Genomic DNA, 19545 nt, shown 5'->3' with positions numbered 1-19545 from the left:
TTTCACCACCTTTCTAGGCCCTTTCAAACATATCACATATGCCAGATAAGACATTTTACTTGGCCACAGTGAAAGAGGACTTGGGCAGACACAACAGTATGAGGATTAAGGTGTGGCAGAGCAGTACCTGGCATTGGGTTCCCCTTCTGCTATATCTTTATTTCCTTATCATCATCATCCCCCACCAGCTTTTCCCTCAATGGAATTCAAAAAGCATGTTTGTCTGATTTAAGGTGAATAAGACCACACTCCTCCTGCACAACCTCGGCACTTTTTTGCAAATTTGGGTCAAGGGCTCTCTTTTTGCATTAACTCTGTGGAGGCTTTCCTATTTTAGGCTTCTAAAAGGGAACTCTCCTCTAGCTAAATATTGTTAAGTGCTGACAAGCAGCATGCTCTTCTCCACCCCTAAAATAAAACTTTTGCTTTGACTGATGGATGGATGGATGGATTGAGGTTTTTAAAACAAATATGTCCTTTAGAAGTGGCACACTCTCCCTCTCCTGTGCTGGAGCACTCATCTAGCTAGGGCAGTTATCTTCACTATTTTTCAAGCGGGGGCCACGTTGGCAAAAAGAAGTCAATGTGAGTCATTTCCCACTGTGCTGAGCTCTGTGCAGTGCTGCACTTTTCAGCACTGTTGGGAGGACCTATCAGAGAGAGACGGAGCCCTCTCTTAAGAACTCAAGGAGCCAAATTCCTAGAAGGAGTTCCTTGAGAAAGGCTACAAGTCCCAGCATGCTGTGACACCTTCCAAGATGATGCAGGAGCTCATGAGGTCTCCTTTCTCCTTAAAGGAGCCCCCTGGGGTCTTTTCAGGCAGCAGGCTTTACTGCAGGTTTATCATGTGGCTTTACTGCAAATTCGGGACAGAACGGATATTCCAATGCAAAAAGAGGATTTATTTTTTTACCCCAGACATATATCGGGCTAGGTTCCGATACGGAGGGGAAAACCTGAATCGTGTGTGTGAAGTGCTCTCTGAAATGTCGCAGGGACTTCAGGATAAATCTGGCCAATATGTGAATGCACAAGTCACAGTCTGGGCAAAATGCAATACTACAGTGTGAGCATTGTCATCTCCACATGGTGTCAGGGGACTGTGCAGAGTATTCAGATTTGGCCGAAGCATCAGACAGGCCCAATATACAATTTGTCAGGGAGCCACCACTGACCCCCAGGCCTTACAATGATGAACACTGAATTTTTAAAGCAATGAAGATATGACCCCCTATTTCACCTGCTACACATCTGGGGGGTGGGCATGATGCTTTTGCCTTTGAAGAGACAGGAGAGTATCACACAGGATGGATTGGTGCTGGGTCATGCTTTGATGGATTGTGCAGATCAAAACCAAGGGGCATTTCCCCCAGTCCAGCAAGCAGGCATTTCCCCAAAGCCCAATAGCCACCACCCCCCAACCTGGCTCCCTACCTCCTCCCTTACTCGTCAGTCTGTGAGCTCAAAAACATAAATGGAAAATGCCCAGCAGGCAATGGGCCTCATGCCAGCAATATCCAAATTTACCCTGAGCAGAAAGCATGGCTGACGTTCTTTCCTCCATCCTTATCAAAAGTAATCTATATCTATATGCATAGACAATTCATCCTGGAGGAGTGTCCATGAAGCTTTTCACACAGGGTTTTTAGTTTACATCTCCTCTGGAACGGAGGGTGTGCATTCAGATATCAGCCAAATTTACTACAAAGTCCTTGCGAGCTATAGGGGAGCACTGCACACACAATTCAGGTTTTTCACTGTGCATTAGAGCGTAAAGGTAAAGTGTGCCGTCAAGTCGATTTCAACTCCTGGTGCCTACAGAACCCTGTGGTTTTCTTTTTTAAAAAAATATAATTTTTTAAATTTTTTTAAATTAAGAAGTGGATAAAGGAAACATACAACAAAAATGTTCAAAATACAAGAAATATTGAACATTACAAATTGTTATCAACATTGGAAAACGGAGAAGAGCAGCAACCTGTGGTTTTCTTTGGTAGGAGGGGTTTACCATTGCCTCCTCCTGCGGCCCGCGTAGTATGAGATGATGCCTTTCAGCATCTTCCTATATCGCTGCTGCCCGATATAGTCCCAGTGGGGATTTGAACCGGCAACCTTCTGTTTGTTAGTCAAGCATTTCCCCGCTGCGCCACACATTAGAGTGTAGCCCAATTTATATCTACAATTTTAAAAAATCCATTTTTTGCATTGGTTTTGGGGGGCAACTTTGAACTCACAGTCAACCCACAATAAAGCCTGCTGTCTGGGAAAGCTCCATGCATTTTCAGAACAAATGCAAAGGTTTTTGCTGCTACCTGTTACTGCAGTGAGAGGGATCAGAGTCATGCTAGATAGTTGCAGGAATTTCCTAACTTGCAGTTTGCTGCATTTGTGAACTGCCTAGAGCCTTTGGAGTCAGGAGGTATATTAATTAATTGATCAATCAATGATGATGATGATGATGATGCAGGGGGTGGACTAGAAGACCTCCAGGGTACCTTCCAGCTCTGAAGTTCTGTGATTTTATGACCTGCAATGCACAGTTGCCTCACAAGAGGTGCTATCTTGAATACCCATACTGTCCTAAAACAGCATTGTTCTGGGGCAGTGTAAATAATGATAATGATAAACAGTTGCTATGCAGGCGAAAACTAAATAAAAATGACCCACATACCATGCAATACAACATGCATGTTGCAACATTACAAACACGCCATTGCACAAGTGTGCTCTAGCACACATGCAGAAATTTCACAGCTATGGTTGTGCAAGAGTGTGGCCATTAGAAATCATGGCTGTACTGTTGCATAATGTTGGTGTATGCACAAGAGCACACTGAAATTGTATGCATGCTGTGTAATAACGTGCACAGCGCCGTATGATAGCCACTATTTCTTTGGCTCTCTCTCTCTTTTTCTACATGCCAGTGTGTTTCCTGAGGATCTTAGTAGATTATCATTCCTGTTGCAGGATGATGATATTTTTTTTAAGCCACCCAGGTAGCTAAGTTTGTTCATGCTGCTGAAAAGTTGAATAAAACTCTCCTGACTACCTGACATTGATACACTTGTAGTTGTAACTGTTTTATATTTAATGATGTCTATTTTGTGTTTAGTTCATGTAACTTCTCTTTTGTATTGACCAATTGTCATGCAAAAAAAGGTATAACTAGCTAAGCTATTTCTTTTATTTTAAAATATACATATCAACATGAATAGGGGTTTGAAACAAATTAGGACCCTCCAAATAGGTCCTGAAATGAAAAGTGTGGATCTGAATGATCCTCCAACAAATTCAAATGCAAGTGATGACAATGAATGGAGTATCAAGATGATTTAAATAATTTAAAAGAAAAACCATGCACAACTCTATCACTCTGTTGTTAGGGCTGTATATAGTCCGTGATTTTCAATTAGGTCCCCTGGCTACATTTTTTTGGTAGATATGATTGCTTAGGGCAGGGGTCCCCAAGCTTGGGTCCCCAAATATTGGACTACAAAATCTGTTGTACAATTTGCCACAATGGGAGTTGTAATCCATCAATATCTGGGGACCCATGATTATGAATTCCAGGCTTGGGAAAATTCCTCATGGGGAACCTTATTGGGGTGGGGGGCACTGCACACCAATTTCTGAACAAGATCATCACTGAATAACATGTGCAATAGAGCCACCAACACAGGTGATGTCCAGAAGAATCATGAGGAATTCATATGTCACAAATGTGCTACAGTAATTGTATTACTATTCTTTATTACATTTCTATACCAACCTTCCTCCAAGGTGTATAGTTCTGCCTAGGGGTGTGTGTGGAGCCAGTTTGAGCGATTCAGTCCAAATTTGGACCAGACTGTGGTCTGCAACCCGGTTCAGTTGAACCGACCAAACTGGCATGAACCGGTTTGCCAGTTTGAGTATCTGTAAAGGGGAATCTCACGAAGATTCCCCTTTGCTTCCAAAGGAAATAAAAAGTTACGGGGTAGTGGTGAGAGAGAGGTGCCTTTAAAATTGAAAGAGAAGGTGCTTACTGGCAGGCCTGCAGACGCTCCCCCCCACCTTCTCAGCGGCAGTGGCTCACAAACAGCCTCTGAACATGTGCAGAGGCCATTTGCAGCATGACCAGCAACACACTGACTACGCAAATGACCTCCATGTGGTGCCACTGCCACTGAGAGGGGGGGGCATCATGGAGGCATGCCAGTAAGCGCATTCTGTAGTGATCAGCCTCTCCTTCCTCTAAAGAGTTAACAGGGAGTGAACCTAGAGCGCGGTTGCTGGGAATTCTGGGAACAAGAAGGATGGTCTTTGATGGAGATAAGCGGGTGCAGAAAGGCTTAGTGAGGGGCAATGGAGTTTTGCTCCCTCATGGTTGAAGCCAGCATGGAGGTTTCTCTCATAGCATAACTCTGTAGATCTTTGAAAGAAAGGATTGCACGAAGCTTGTTTCTCATCAGGAATTGGGTGAGTTCAAGGAAAAGGGGATTCAGCATAGGGAACAGTCAGATTTTGCGTTAGAAACTTATATTTCTTTGTGAGTGTGCTTCTGCATATTCCTGATACTGTTCTATTATGGTTTACCTGTAATGTAATTAAAATAAGAAACACTATCCTATACCAATCCTATCTAGGGTGTTGCAAAGGACTCTATAAACATTTAAGCTTGCATTAAGACAACCTATTTTTGTAATCCTACTAAGTATTCTTAACTGTATCTAAAAGCTGAGAAAGCCTCATATGGAAGCAATCTGTAGTAATCGAATTACACTTTTTTTGTTCTTTTCTTTTTATAAGCCTCTTCAAGTTGGTTTTTAACTCAGGAAAGTTGGGGGGCACGCTAAGGAGGATTTCTTTGGTGCAAACACATCCTCAAACGCATCCTCAGCAGCTATCAGTTTTCTCACCACATGTAGGCTTGCTCATGGAAGATTTTTGTACTTATCCAAGAACCAAATTAAGAGAGGGGTGTTTGTTTTTGTCTGGGTTATCCCATCCCAAGCCCTGAGAGTTTCTGTACACAAAAGGGGTGGTGGTGGCAGCATTTTGAACTTATCGATTATACAGAATAGTTTTAGGAGAAGCCTAGCCAGGCAGCTCAGCAGGGATGATTCAGCATATCTTCCCCTCATGTGAGCTTGCTCTGAGACAAAGGCTTTAATCCACTACACCGTCTCTTTCAGTTTTAAAGGCACCCCTCTCTTGCTGCCCCCTCCACCTTTTTTTTTTAACCTTTGGAAGCAAACGGGAATCCTCACCGAATTTCCCTTTACAGGCGCTTGAACTGGTGAATTGGTCCATGGATAAACCGAGTTTGGTCTGGTTCAATCATGGACCAGACCCGTTTCATCGGGTCCAGTCTATGATTGAACTGGTCGAACCAACCCCGTTTGCTGTGGCTTGGTTCGATTGCGGACAGGTTTGGCAGACCCCTAGTTCTGCCGTCCCGCGTTTTATCCTCACTACAATCTTGTAGTTCAATGAAAAGTTAAGAAGAATCACAACCAGTCTAAACTAGGTTGAAGCAATGGTCTGAGGTTGTTCCAGACAACAATAGACAGCACTTTGAAAAGAGCTTGAGAGTAAGTTGAAGGTGAGAGCTTATTCAGCATCCGAACACTCTTGCAGTCTTCCATCTGCTTTTGCAGGGGGATATCATGCACAGGTCACATGACCAGCAGGGACCTTGTGCAATTTCTGCAGTTCCACCTGCTGGCCAGCTTTTGCATTCTGTAATTAACCTACCATCCTTTCCCCTACTAGGCAGAACAGTTGTATTGAAAAGTAGGAATCATGTGAAGTCCATGTTGGCCATGTGAACTGTGTGTGAGATCCCACTGGAAAGGCCAATAGAAGTCTGTGAAGGTATGCAGATGGCGAATAAGCTCTCACCTTCAACTTACTAACAGGCTCTTTTCAAAGTACTGTTTATTGTGGAAGAGCCCTAAGGCAACTTCATGGAAGGCAGAATGAGGTCCTTAAGCCATACCCAGTCCAATATTTTCACAGCAGCCCATGTAGCTCCGTGATGATAAATCAAGGTTTAACTGGAGCCAACGCTCAGCCTGAGCTTGGGAAGTAGTAATGAGGAGATGTCTCTGAGCATGTTCAGAATATGCCACAGCCAACTCCTAAATATCTAAGATGGGGGTGGCTCAGGTCTGGCCTGCAGTCTACTGGAATCCGTGTCAATCCTACCCTAGGTGAAAACTGAAATCAATCCTAGGGATTCTAATGGCTTGATGAGTTGACAACTCTCATCTGGGACTAGGGGAGGTGAATTCCAGGTCAGAGGACATCGCTTGCCAGCCTCAAAACCTTTGTTTTTTCAACATTCTCGATAGGACACTACCTCAGTGAAGGTGCAGGATTGAAAATGCTTTTGTTAGGTGGCAGCCACTGGGTGATGTGAGAGTGGGGGTGAGGCATGGCAGGGAAGGCAAAAGGCACTTACCAAAAACCTCATCTGCATCTTGGAGTTTGGAGGAAGACATAATGAAGTAAATCTGTGAACAGAAAGAGAAACAGCAGTCAGGGGTATTCAGCTCACCCATTCTTAAGCGCCTAACTACACATCATGTTAATCCATCTTTAGAACAGTGTTCCCCAACCTTTTTCATCCCAAGCACACTTACTTTCAGTGGGGGAGGGGCACACTGCACTGCCCCCCCCCCCGCCACAACACAGAACACTTTTTTCCTTTTTCCAGGGGTAAAGCAGCCACACAATAGGACTATTCTCACGACTATCCGTTTCAGGGTAGGAGGCAGCTGAGCAAACCCAACCAGTGTTTCCTCTAATAGGGATTCCCAGACATTGTTGACTACAACTCGCAGAATTCCCAGGTGCAGGGGCTTTTGCTTGGGGATTATGGGAGCTGTCGTGAACAACAGCTGGGAACCCCTGTTAGAGGAAACACGAAACCCAACAACCAACTATTCAGGCTCATGTGGAGTCACGAGAGTCCCTCCAACCCAGCTTTTTCAAACTGGGTTGAAAAACTCTGTAAGCCAGTTTCTATCCTGCTCTTAATTGATGTAGGACAAAAAGAGTCCTCTCCTACCTTGCCACCTAAGTCATGTGAGTGCATGTAGCCTTTTTACTTGGCAGAATGCTGTGCCGCCTGCCTGACCCCGTGCAACTACCATAGAGTTATGTGGCCAGAGTAGTCGGCAGGAGCAGCCACTGCCATCACTAGGCTTTCCCAGGCTTCTGGTGGCATAATGCATGCTGGGAAGGCAGGGGCATGTTTGGAGGACCATTCATAGCAGGATGAGGCTTGCAGCTCCCAATTTCAATGAAGTCCACTGCCAGAGCCTCGGTCCTGTGGATGATGGGCTTGCAAACCCAAATAGAAGTTCTGGTCATCTGGGAGTCATGAAGAAGGAGAGATCCTGCCCTTCCACCCATCCCCAAATGGTCATGTGAACAAGCCTAATATTCATTCATTCATTCATGTATGCATGCGTCTTTACTCTTCTGGCCCAGCAGCATCCATTGCTGCTGGGCAAAAATAGCCTTAAGGGAGCGAGTCAGCTCCAAAATGGAGCTGGCCAGCTCCCTTGTGCACCAGTAAGGATGCGTCCTTCCTGGTGCATTATGGGGCAAGTCCTAGAAGTGGAGAGCTTCTAGTCCCCACTTTTGGAGTGGACTTGGAGTGAGTCAGTGCCAGGGGCATAACTACCATTAGGCAAGGGGAGGCGGCTGCCTGGGGGCCTCCATGCCTCGAGCCCCCCCCCCCCCGAGAGGCAAGTCACATTACTATATATTGTGAAGTGTGTGTGTATCAGCAAGGGGCCCATTTTAAAATTTTGTCTCTGGGCCCACTCCAGCCTTGTTACGCCCCTGGTCAGCGCACAACGCCAGCCAGTGTCTTGTGGCACACTAGTATGTCATGGCTCACCAGTTGGGATGGGAAATGCTGCTTTAGAAGACAAAGGGGCTGTTCTCACAATCAGCAAAAATCAGGCTAGCCTGTGGTCAGGTGGTTCTAGAGCAGGTAACCCGTTCAAGTACCCCTCCCCTTAGCCCGGGTTTGCAGAGTGAGCGCTCCGCAAACCCGGGCTATCTGAGCATGAGTAGCCCCCCAGAGGGGAGGTGAAAAGCTGCCTCCCGGCTCCGGGGGTCTCCCCAGTATGCCCTGCATGCTCGCGCAGGACATACTGGGGCTTCCAGGGGCAGCGCAGCCCCCGAGCTCCCCAGCCCCCGCCGGCTCCGTCACGGAGCCAGTAATCATGTGGGTGGCCGATTCGGCTGCCCAGGGCTCCCTCCCCGCTCGTGTGGGGGGAGAGCGGGCTTAGCTTGCTCTCCCCGCGCACCCTGCTGAACCGGGTCTCACAGATCATGAGACTCGGTCCAAAATGTAACATGGAAGCCAGACTGGAAGTATGGCACATAGTGAGGGATGTTAACACTTTCTGTAGTGAGGGGGGTGGTTTAACATCCCCCTCCCCAGTGCCATGGTCATGCCAAAAGTCCCTCCCTGAGCAGCAATTTGCTGCAATGTTCTATGGGTTTTAAGTTTGGGTTGCATTGCTTTTAATTGTTTGCCAATTACAAAAAAATACAGTTTTTATTTTTAGAAATCCAGTATTAATTTATCTATCTATCTGTCTATCTACACACACACACACACACACACACACACACACACACACACCGCCCTTCCAAAACGGCTCAGGGCGGTTTACAATTAAAACAAACCACTAAAACAGTAAAGAGCTAAAACAAATTAAAACAATATATTGTTTTGTTATATTGTTTTAATTTGTTTTAGCTCTTTACTGTTTTAGTGGTTTGTTTTAATTGTAAACCGCCCTGAGCCATTTTGGAAGGGCGGTATATAAAATAAATAAATAAATAAATAAATAATATTGGATTTCTAAAAATAAAAACTGTATTTGGAATGAAATCTGAACTCCCCTCTTCCTCTCGCAAGAGAGTTAACACCTGTTGTTAACGAATCACTCAGGCCAGGAAGCGAAGGCAGATAAGACAGCAGACTCCATTACAATAGGGATGAGTCAGTGATTTAGCTTTGAAGAGGTGCCCATCAAAACTCTTGATAGAACTATTGGGAAGCCCTCCCCAGCACAGGATGCTCTGGACACACCTGCATACTCCAATCGTCCTTACAATCAGCCTTGAATTCAAGAGGCGATTCACACACCTTCTGACTCAGGAGGGAAGAGCAGACACAATGCATTCCAAAAAGGTTGTCTGGGCTCCCCTGTTCAGCAGAGCAGGACAGAAGACAAGTGCCCTCAAGGCACATTTTGGGATATAAGTATCCCTAATTCCATGACCCAGTGTGCTTCCTCGTGTTACACCTGGGACTCCCACTGTGAAACATCTCAGTGTTCCTTTATGCCTCTCACTCTTCTGGACCCCATCAGACTGCAACAAGAAACTCCAGCAGACCACCTTGGTGTTCCCCTCTTCAGGACAGGTGATATAGCCTCTTGACTGGCTTCTTCAGGGCTGAACCTATCCCTTTCTCTTGTTTCTGAAATTTTGCCCCTCTGTCTTAAAGTACCTCTCTAGCCCACCTGGGAATTTACACATAGTTTGGAACTTTAAGCTAAATGTGTCTATTTTAAAACATACAGTATTTGCATTGCTTTTACGTTAGGACCACCTAGTAAATTATATTTCTTTCAATAAACTCCTTTTTGTTAATTAAAACCTCTCTCCCAGGCTGATTTTTTTGAGTTCATATGCTTGCACAAATTAAGGCTGATTGGAACTGTCTCCCCTTTTGAGCTAAATTCCCCACATTCGCCCGAACTGGGGATGCCAACCAAACACCCTCGAGGCAGTTTCATCAACAGTGGGCCTTGTTGAGAGCCCCTGGGGCCCAGATAGCACAAAATAGTCTGTAAATAAATAGCTAAGAGCAGGGCTTCCCAGTGAAAGGGGGCAACTAAACCCCTCAATTTGGAAAACAAGCACTGTTGAATAGGGATACATCAGACCCACACTTTCAGATGGTGCTTTGTGTAGCACTGCACGCTCATTACTTTCCAGAATATGGTACTGTACAAGGAGTATTGGTGGCGGCAGAAAGAACAAATAGGGGGTTGGAGTGGTTGGATGGTGGCAGCAGCAGGTGTGGTTTGGGCCTTTAAAAATAGTCTACTGACTAGGGCCAGCTTGTCCACTAAGTGGACCTAGGCAGTTGCCTAGGGCGGCAATTCTTGTGGGGTGCCGCCATGGTGAAGAGTCACCCTCTACCTGGCAGTGGCCGCTGGGACAGGCAGGGCAGGGAGGAAGGAGATGATACCTTTTTAAATAGGTAAGGCTGCCACTACCAGCCCATGCCACTGCCCAGCTCCACATGGGGTCTGCACCTGCCACATGCTACCTTTCTAGCCAATAGACATGCAAGGCAGTTAAGGGAATGGTGGGGCAGGGTACACGGTGGGCATAGACTCTGAACAGAGCTGGGCAGCAGGAGCAATCTTGCAGATTTGAAAAGGCATTGAGGCTGTTTCCACATGCAGCCTAACCCAGGCTAGGGACACCCAGCCTGGGTTAGGCTGCGTGTAAGAACCGCCAGGATTGGGCGCGATCCCGGTGGGAAAGTGCCACCTAGCCCGGCTTTTTAGCCCAGCTGCTAGCCGAACATAAGGGAATGAGTGCTCCCTTAACCCAGGTTACTTGCTCGTGTGTGAGCTAAACAGAGGGGGGGAAACCCACCTGTGACTAAAGCGAAAATGTATAAAAGATCATATATTGCAATAAACAAGTGAAAATATATACGGATAGCCAATGAGACAATGGTAAGAAAAGTAATAACTGAACCATAAATAACCACTCATAATGAAAACCAATTAATATTGGTCAAACAGAAATAATAATGGTCATAACCATCTAGTGGAGGTACTCCTAGACACCACATCCAGGGTCGCCAAAATAGCCTGGTCAGATATAACTTTTCCCTCAAGCTTAAAAATAAAATCTCTTGTGTCCTTGATATAAGATGTCATCTGTCCCACAAATGGTTTAGGACCCCCCCTAAGGGTCGACCTACAGTCTCAGGCTACAATTCGGTCCTTGAGCCGCTGTCTATTTATGTTGACCACCAATTGAAACCGTTTGTGGGACAGATGACATCTTATATCAAGGACACAAGAGATTTTATTTTTAAGCTTGAAGGAAAAGTTATATCTGACCAGGCTATTTTGGCGACCCTGGATGTGGTGTATAGGAGTATCTCCACTTAGATGGTTATGACCATTATTATTTCTGTTTGACCAATATTAATTGGTTTTCATTATGAGTGGTTATTTATGGTTCAGTTATTACTTTTCTTACCATTGTCTCATTGGCTATCCGTATATATTTTCACTTGCTTATTGCAATATATGATCTTTTATACATTTTCGCTTTAGTCACGGGTGGGTTTCCACCCCCCCTCTGTTTTGCTCAATTGTATCCTCATGACCGCCCTTGTTTCTGCCCTTGTGTGTGAGCCAGGCTGCTTCCAGCCCAGCCACACAAAGAGACAGGCGCCTGGAGTGCCTTTCTCTTGGGGGAATCCCCCAATGTATCACACGTGTTGCAAGGTACATTGTGGGATTCCCGGAGGCTGGGATGACAAGCCTCTGTTTACCCATCCTGCCGAGAGCAATGCGGAGATTCATCCATGCTGCTCCTGGCAGTGCTGATCATGCGGACACACAGCTTGCGCGCCTTCAGGCTGCGAGTGGTCGTCTGGGGGAAGGTAGCTTGAACACTGCTTCCTGCACCCGCCTGCCCAAATGTGTGCATGAACGGGGTAGTATGCATGGCCCCATAATCTCCTTCCTCATCACTCTGCTGCCCCAGCCAGGGTCAGCTGCCAAATAGGACTTTGGTGCCTCCCAGAAATTGTTAACATTATATACTGTATGCTACAGAATCTAATTTTAATTGAATGTGGTGGTGGGTCGGGTGTGCCAAGTAAGACTTGACCCAGGGTGCCAAAAGCTCTAGAGCTGGCCCTGGCTGGCCCCCTCCTCTAGCAACAGTGGCATTCCGGGGAAACACATCCCAGTTGTTGTTAACCACACGGGTTGCATGCTGCCTCCTTGAGTGATTTATGTAAGCTGGGACGAGGTAGTGCTATCCGACAGCAGCCACTTTCGGGAGTCTGCATGCGGTGTGCACGCCCCATCTCACCCAGAGTTGCCAGCTCTCCAAGACTGGCCGGGAGTTTCCCCAGAAACTAGCATTCATCTCCCACTGAATGTTGAAAGCAATCCTGGAGATGTTAAAGGCTTGATATCGTGAAAATAAGGGGGGGGGGCAATACTGGTGGGGGCGGCGACAGCAGCAGGGGGTAGGGTGGATATCCAGGAATAGCTTGGGTCAAAGTTGCAACCCTAATCCTGCCTTAGGGGACCTTCAAGAGGCCAATACTAGCCTTGTATCTAATTTGAGACTGTAAGCCCTTTGGGGCAGGGACCTGTCCTCACATTCTCTGTAAAACCCCATAAACATGGAGGGTACTAAATAACTAAAAGCATTTGTGGGTAATGTTAGAGAGCCAGCATGGTGTAGTGGTTAGAGTGCTGGACTAGGACCGAGGAGACCCAGGTTCAAATCCCCATTCAGCCATGAAACTAGCTGGGTGACTCTGGGCCAGTCACTTCTCTCTCAGCCTAACCTACTTCACAGGGTTGTTGTGAAAGAGAAATTCAAGTATGTAGTACACCGCTCTGGGCTCCTTGGAGGAAGAGCGGCATATAAATGTAATAATAATGATGATGATGATGATGATCTGCCCCTAAATTGTGCCTCAGATCTGCTTTCTGAGGCAGGGTCTTCTCTTCGGCCTGCCTTATGATCAGGCCAGCTTTAGCAATTAAGTAGGGGTCTGTGTATTTCTCTATTAATTTGTTTTAGGTGTCCAAATATACTCCCCTTTTCCCCATGGGTTCTTTCAGTAGTGCCTCTTATTCAGCTGCTGGGGCAACGGAGGAAAGAGGAGAAAGCAGGATTCCGACTTATCAGCAAAATGGATTTGAATAAGCCACCCTAATGGAATTGATAGCTTTCGCCACTTCCGTCCCTTATGTGTTCAGTTTTTACATTGCAACATCCCATTACTCAACAAGGCCTGCCCACCAGAAAACAGCTGACACCTACCTAGTCAACCACTCCGGGCATCCATCAGCTTGCGTAGGGGGGGCAATATTCAATCCTCCACATCTAACCCCACCCCTTGGCTTGACACAAAAGCTAGGAACATTTCCTAGGGCTGATGGGAAAAGCCAGAGATCACATGAATCTGGGTGAAAAAAACACACACATCTGAGCTAACGGACAGCTTATTGCTGAAGCCTAACAGGGAAATGAGACGACCTAGTAGAGGAGGAGGAGGAGGGAGAGAGGGGTGGTCTGGAGGAGGATGGAAAAGCCAATGAGGGAGGAGATAAATGCAAAAGGGGGGATACTGACAGGGGGAAAGAAACACTTTCAAAGAAAAAAGGGGTGGGGTGGGGTGTTTCCCTCACGGCCTAGAAATGAAGAAGTTGAACATCATTTTCTCTCACACCGAGGAGGAGAATGTTTGAATGTCTCAGCTGCATCTTTACAGCATTGGGGGAGAGAGTCTGGGATGGCAGATATACACACACTTATTGTTGTGTATATTATTTCTAAGCTATAAGGAACACAATCACATCAAGTTATTACTGCAGGCATCATCTCTTACTGCGCGGGAGGAGGCAATGGTAAACCCCTCCTATATTCTACCAAAGAAAACCACAGGGCTCTGTGGGCGTCAGGAGTCGAAATCGACTTGACGGCACACTACCTTTATCTCTGCTTTATCCACATTTCCATTGTTCCACGGGGTGGGTGGGGGGAGGCAGACAGGCACTGGCAGGCAGGCAGACTCAGGCAAGCTTCAATCCAGAAGGAGCTGCTGTATACCCTGCTGTTCCCACAGAGAAGCACTGCCAAATGCATGTAACTGTAAATCCTCGATGGAGAGAATGCACTGAGCTGCACATGCATTAATACCCTACTGCTGGGGGGGGGTGATCTTTTGTCCCCCAGCAGGCAGCAAGTGTCTTGTTCCAGGCACACCTGGTTCAAAATATGCTCACGGAAACTCCTATCAGCAGTTTTGTTGGCTCAAAGTAGTGGCCATGTTTTCTCTCCAGAGCTGGAGAATTATTACTATTTATTAGTATTAGTATTTTGCTTCTATGTAATGTTCTCAGACATTCGACATCACTAGAGAGAGAAAATCAGGAGGGAGGCAGGCTGAAACTGAAGGAAAAGCTCGGAGGAGAGCTGGGAAGGTGGAATAAAGAAAGTAGGGGGAAGAAGGAGGGAGAAAAAGAAGGATTCAGAAGAGGCAGGATGGAGGATGGAAAGCAGAAGGGGAAACTGATGCAGACTCAAAGGTTGGAGGTCCTCAGTCAATGCATAGGTAAAAAGAAGACAAATGGAAAATGGTAACTGAGCCAGGATCACGCCCAAGGCCTAAATCTAACCCAGCTCTCCCATTTCAGTGCACAGCACCATGTAACTACCCAGCCTCACCCAGTTTCTGCATGCTTTCTCAGACCATTCAGGGAGAGAAAGAACCTAGTTTATTTGTTACATTTCTGCCCTAGCCTTCTATCAAGTAGCTCAGAGCAGCAGGTCAGCCTCACAACAACCTTGCAGAGTAGATTAAGCAAGAAGAAAGGGAAAGGGAAAGAGTTGTCAAAAGCCACCCAGCATGATTCATAGCTGAGCAGTGACTAGAACCTAGTTTTCCCACTGGAAGCCTAATGCTCGAGTCACTGCACCATATCTTCATAGGCTGTGGATTAATACTGACACATAGAGAGGGAGAGACCAATTAGGTGCTCAGAATCTCTTCCAGGGTTGGAGAAAAGCAAAAGGAGGGGGTGCGGGAGGAACGAAAGATCTATCCATAACCTGCAGTTTAAAAATATAGTTCCAATGGCCAACCCTGCAGGCCTAAAAAGAGAGTGAATTAAAAAAAAAAAAGCTGAAAAACAAAAAGTATCGTTCTCTCTTACAGCAAAAGATGTGCCAATATAATTGCATAAATAAATAACAAGAAAGAAAAAATATTCATAAGCTGGTTTTCTTTCATTTATCAATAATATAAAGCAGGAAAATCACCCTTGTTCAAAATATTGTTCATTTTTCAGAAGGCGGCATATTTTGAGGATGATAACTGATATAACAAGTCAGCGTGATACAGAAATGCAAGCTATTTTGCATTCTTAAAAAGTGCAATACAAATAATTGATTGTAATATACAAACCTGCAAGCCATGCATGGGTGAGGATTCAGTTCTGCCAAGAACGCAAAAATAAAAACAAACAATTCCTCTATTATATTTGTGTAGCTCATCATTATAAGAGGCTGAGGATGGGGAGAGATATTTAAAAGGATCAAATGAACTGAAATTCATTTGGAGAAATCCATTTGGGGAAATCTTCAGTTCCAATGCAGCAACTTTGCTTCCAGGCAAGAAAAGCAGTGAAGAAAGGGGGGAAATTAGCACCATGAAATGAAAAGGTCACTTTTGAAGCCTGCATGAGGGTTCATTCATGATGTTAAGGCTACAACAGCTACTTCTATGGGCCTTGCCAGCGTCCAAGGCGGGGGCGAGTGGAACTGACTAGCGGGTTGAATCTGACATGTAAACACAAGAGGGGGAAGGCAAGAGTGGCTTACCTGAGGCACCCAGGCATCCTCAAAGCCCTTCTACAAATCTTCTAGGAATTCCATGCCCGGATTCCAGGGCCATTTTTCCTTTTCCCCATTGCCTGCCTGAGTCTCCGGCCGGCTCCGTGTGTGGTGCTAATGCTTATCTTGCTGTCCCTGTGATGTTTGCATCCAAAATTCAAGCATCAGGCAGCAGAAAAGAAAAGGCAGGAGACGGAGAAAAGGAGGAGGAAGAAGAAAGCACCATTTCAGGCAGGGCTCCTGTGGTGAAGATTGCAGCGTTGCGGTGCTGATTTCTTTCTTTTTTATATACTGACCTCTGAAATAGCCACGCTGGGATTGGGATGGTCCCAGGACGCGGAGGGAAGGAGGGAAGGCGGAGATTAACTGGAACCCGGAAGCAGCTTGGCTTGGAGACATAAGAAGGAGGACGCTGCCGCCGCTGCGTTTGTTTCCTGAAATCCCCTCCCAGATGCTTCAGCTTGGCTTGGCTTCTCTATATCCCCAGGAGCCCTGGATGCGATTGGATGCTGCCTAGCGTCCCCCGTGGGGACAGGAAAGGGGAGCGGGCCAAAAGGATGGGATGGGATGGAGGAGAAAGGAGGGAAGAGAGAAAAACAGTCGTGTACGTGGAATTAAATGCCGTCAATATATCTGCATTGGCAGAAACCCGTAGATACTCCCGCCCTAAGAAGATTAGCTGGGAATTAAGGGCTGGTTCACACATCTCTCTGTGTGGTCGCTAAGAGTCGACACCGACTTGACTGCACGTAATCAATCAATCAATCAATCACGCATGCCTCTTCGTCATGTGATGACTCCAGCGGCATCAAGTGATCACTTTCCTGTGTGAAGGGGTCATCACAGATCACACCATAGCTAGGACACTGAGTGATATAACCTCACACAAAGTGATCCCCCCCAATGCAGTCAGTCCACAGGTTCAACTGCCAGCCTTCACAGCAATCACGTCTAGAGAGATCAAGTGATGGACATGCCTGTGTGAACTGGCCCTTAACCCTTCTGGTTTCTAAAGCTGGGTGTTGTGGTGTTGGAGCTGTACATATTGGCGGGCATAACACGAGCATGGCAAAAGTGCACTGAGTAGCCCTCTGGCAGGTACTTTCAGGTGGCACAGTGGGCCTCAGAGGGAGGGGGAGACGGGCAAATATCCCCCTCCCCCCCTCACATGATGGCACAACGTTAGCTAAGATGTCAGCACTATGCTTGTGTAGATGTCTGAGCCACTATAAGAAGAGAAAAGCATGTGTCTTGCATCACCTCACACTCTCTGAATGTGTAAAGAATTCAGAGATCAAAAGTTGTTCTTTCTAGATTAATAGCCCATGTAAAAAGTTCCCCTTCACCGGAATTTGCATGTCCAATTTATCTCTTGCAATGGTCTCATGCTAAAGATGGATCTTCATGCCCCGCACACCACACCGGTGAAGAAACCAGGATTGAAGGATCCTGTCCTACCTACATCCACATCCAAACCAGGATCCAAACTCATCTACTTGCACATTGTTCATGGTAGCAACTGACTCTTGGGGGGGGAAATTAGGAGAGGCAGGAATGGAGATAAGAAGGTAAGAGGCGGTAAGGATATTTTGCTTGCAAGTGGCTGGTGCTGAATGGACAGCTCCGAGAATTTTTTAAAAAACTTTTGAACTTTTATTTTATTTTAAAGGAGCTGTGAGATCCTGTCCAGATCACCTTTTGTCTGTAGAAAATTAAAAGAAATTTCCTTGATAAATGGATGGGGCAGAATTACCCCTTTGTAGGTTATTGGATTGTGCCTAGTCATCCAATCCATGGCTGAAGTGGATTCAAAGAAAGGCAGTCTGGTGACACATTCAGGACTCAAAGGCTGAATGCAGGCCTGGTCTATGCATAGCAGAGTGAAGTAAGAGTGCAGGCAGAGTTCTGGGTTGGCGGGATGGATTATACCGCTTCAGACTGCAGGCAAAAATCACATTTCAAATGTGTCTGTTTGTAAACAAATAAAATCCTGCAAGTAGAAAATTTGCACAACAGGGAACAGATTGAGCTAAGTCTTTATCCTCTATCTGAAATTCTAGATTTTTACCTTCAGGGACTTCTGTTTTGGGCTTTTAGCATAGGGGACAAAATGACACCCACCACCTATAGCTTGAAGTGATATAGTTAATCGTACCAGGAACTGGTGGTTCCCGCCACCTTACTTTCTGGTGATCCTGTGAAGTCACCTGTTGGAACCAGCACCAGGGATCAAACCTAGCTCTCTCTCTCTGCTGTATTAGTTTTTAGCCTGCTTTCCTTAAGGAAAGTATGCTTATGAGATCACCTGGCTGTGTGTGTGTGTATGTGTGTCCATGTGTTCGTGTGTGTGTGTGTGTGTTTCCTGCTCATCAAATTCACAATGCCTGGACCAACATGAACCAAACTGAGTACTCATAGGGACACCTCAATGGCATCGTTTGTAATGATGTCATCCACTAAGATGGCAGATACGTAAATGTTTGAGGCACAAGTGGGCTAACTTGTGAACCGCCTAACGGATTTGAACCAAATTTGCTACAGCTGTAGGGACACATAGCGATGCCTCAATGGCATAGATTGTGATGATGTCAACCACCCTAATTCAAGATGGTGGGTGTGTAAATGTTTGAGGTGCAAGTGGGCTAACTTGTGAACCGCCCAACTGATTTCAACCAAATTTGGTACTGTTTAGTGAGTGACACAAAGGGACACCTCAACAGCATAGTTTGTGGTGATGTCATCCACCCTAATTCAAGGTGATGGACACATGAACATTTGAGGTGCAAGTGGGCTAACTTGTTTTTTTGGGACCAAATTTAGTCCAGTTGTAGGGATAGTAAAAGGAAAGTAAGCAGATTAGTTCTTACCAGAACTACTTGTTTCTGTATTTCTGTATTCTGTACTTGTTTCTGTATGCAGGGGTTTGGGATTTTGTTTTGTTTAACATAAGGGTGAATTTTAGAAATGAGATTCAGACTACTGTCTGAAGTAGTACAGTCCACCACCTCATTCCCACCCCATTCTGCGGCATTTCATGCCTTTAAAAAAGGATAATTCGGAATGCATAATTGTACGTAAGTGTAATTCACACATGTAGCACATGCCATTACGACACACACCTGTGATTTTTCTTGTCTGTGCATAAATACTTTGCTGCCTAAAGTAATATTCCATGACACTTAGGAGTCTGTATAGCGTGGGAGAAAATTCACAGAACTGGGAATTTGACAGAACTATTGCAGAAGAGTGTTAAATTAATTGGTGAAGACTCTGCAGAGAGTAGCAGTGGAGACTTCAGGAAGCATCTGTGGCAGGGGAGGAAAAATGAGGTATGCTTTATCTGAGGTTGGCTTCTAGAGGAGCCTGGATTACTCCCTTTACTTTTCTAATGGTCATCAGTCACTTTTTACATCCTCTAAAACAGGGGTGGGGAACCTTGGCCCTCCAGCTGTTTTTGAACTACAACTCCCAGAGTTGTAGTTCAAAAACAGCTGGGGGGCCAAGGTTCCCCACCCCTGCTCTAAAACAACTTTTGATGACTTGCATTTTTGAACTGCACAAATGTTCTTTTGGAACTGCACTTTGGGGGGCGGGATGGTGTCACATTTTGAGTCTGGTTGCACTTTAAAAAAAACAAAAAACCTGCTTCATTTGTAGACCAGGCTTCAGGTAAGCACAGAAGGAAGCAAGGGACATTCATTGGCCACTTTTCTGTCTGTGGCATATCTCTGCTTGTTTCTTCTCATCTTTAGCAGCTCATTATCCCTATTCAGACATTACATTGTACAAGTATACAGATGTCTGTGCATCCATAAATACGCAAGAGAACAGCAGGGACAATAATTCGCT

At 45.7% G+C, this 19545-nt stretch overlaps 1 protein-coding gene across 7 annotated transcripts in view; it reads right to left on the bottom strand.

The window, feature by feature from the left end:
* Positions 1 to 16384, bottom strand: part of SAMD14 (sterile alpha motif domain containing 14) — a 40677-nt gene extending 24293 nt beyond the window's left edge. For 2 of the 7 annotated variants that reach the window (XM_053264862.1, XM_053264864.1), the window contains exons 1-3: positions 15685 to 16384; positions 15269 to 15299; positions 6446 to 6497 (exon numbers count right to left, since the gene is read on the bottom strand). In XM_053264862.1, the coding sequence (XP_053120837.1) occupies positions 6446 to 6497; positions 15269 to 15299; positions 15685 to 15701 (100 nt within the window). In that variant the 5' untranslated portion in view covers positions 15702 to 16384. The remainder of the gene's footprint in view (positions 1 to 6445; positions 6498 to 15268; positions 15300 to 15684) is intronic. The other 5 variants (XM_053264866.1, XM_053264868.1, XM_053264863.1 and 2 more) reach the window with 4 other exon arrangements.
* Positions 16385 to 19545: the final 3161 nt, after the last annotated feature.

The sequence above is a fragment of the Hemicordylus capensis genome, chromosome 6 (assembly GCF_027244095.1).
Source record: "Hemicordylus capensis ecotype Gifberg chromosome 6, rHemCap1.1.pri, whole genome shotgun sequence".
Classification (NCBI taxonomy): domain Eukaryota; kingdom Metazoa; phylum Chordata; class Lepidosauria; order Squamata; family Cordylidae; genus Hemicordylus; species Hemicordylus capensis.
This window is presented reverse-complemented; position numbering and strand designations above follow the sequence as displayed.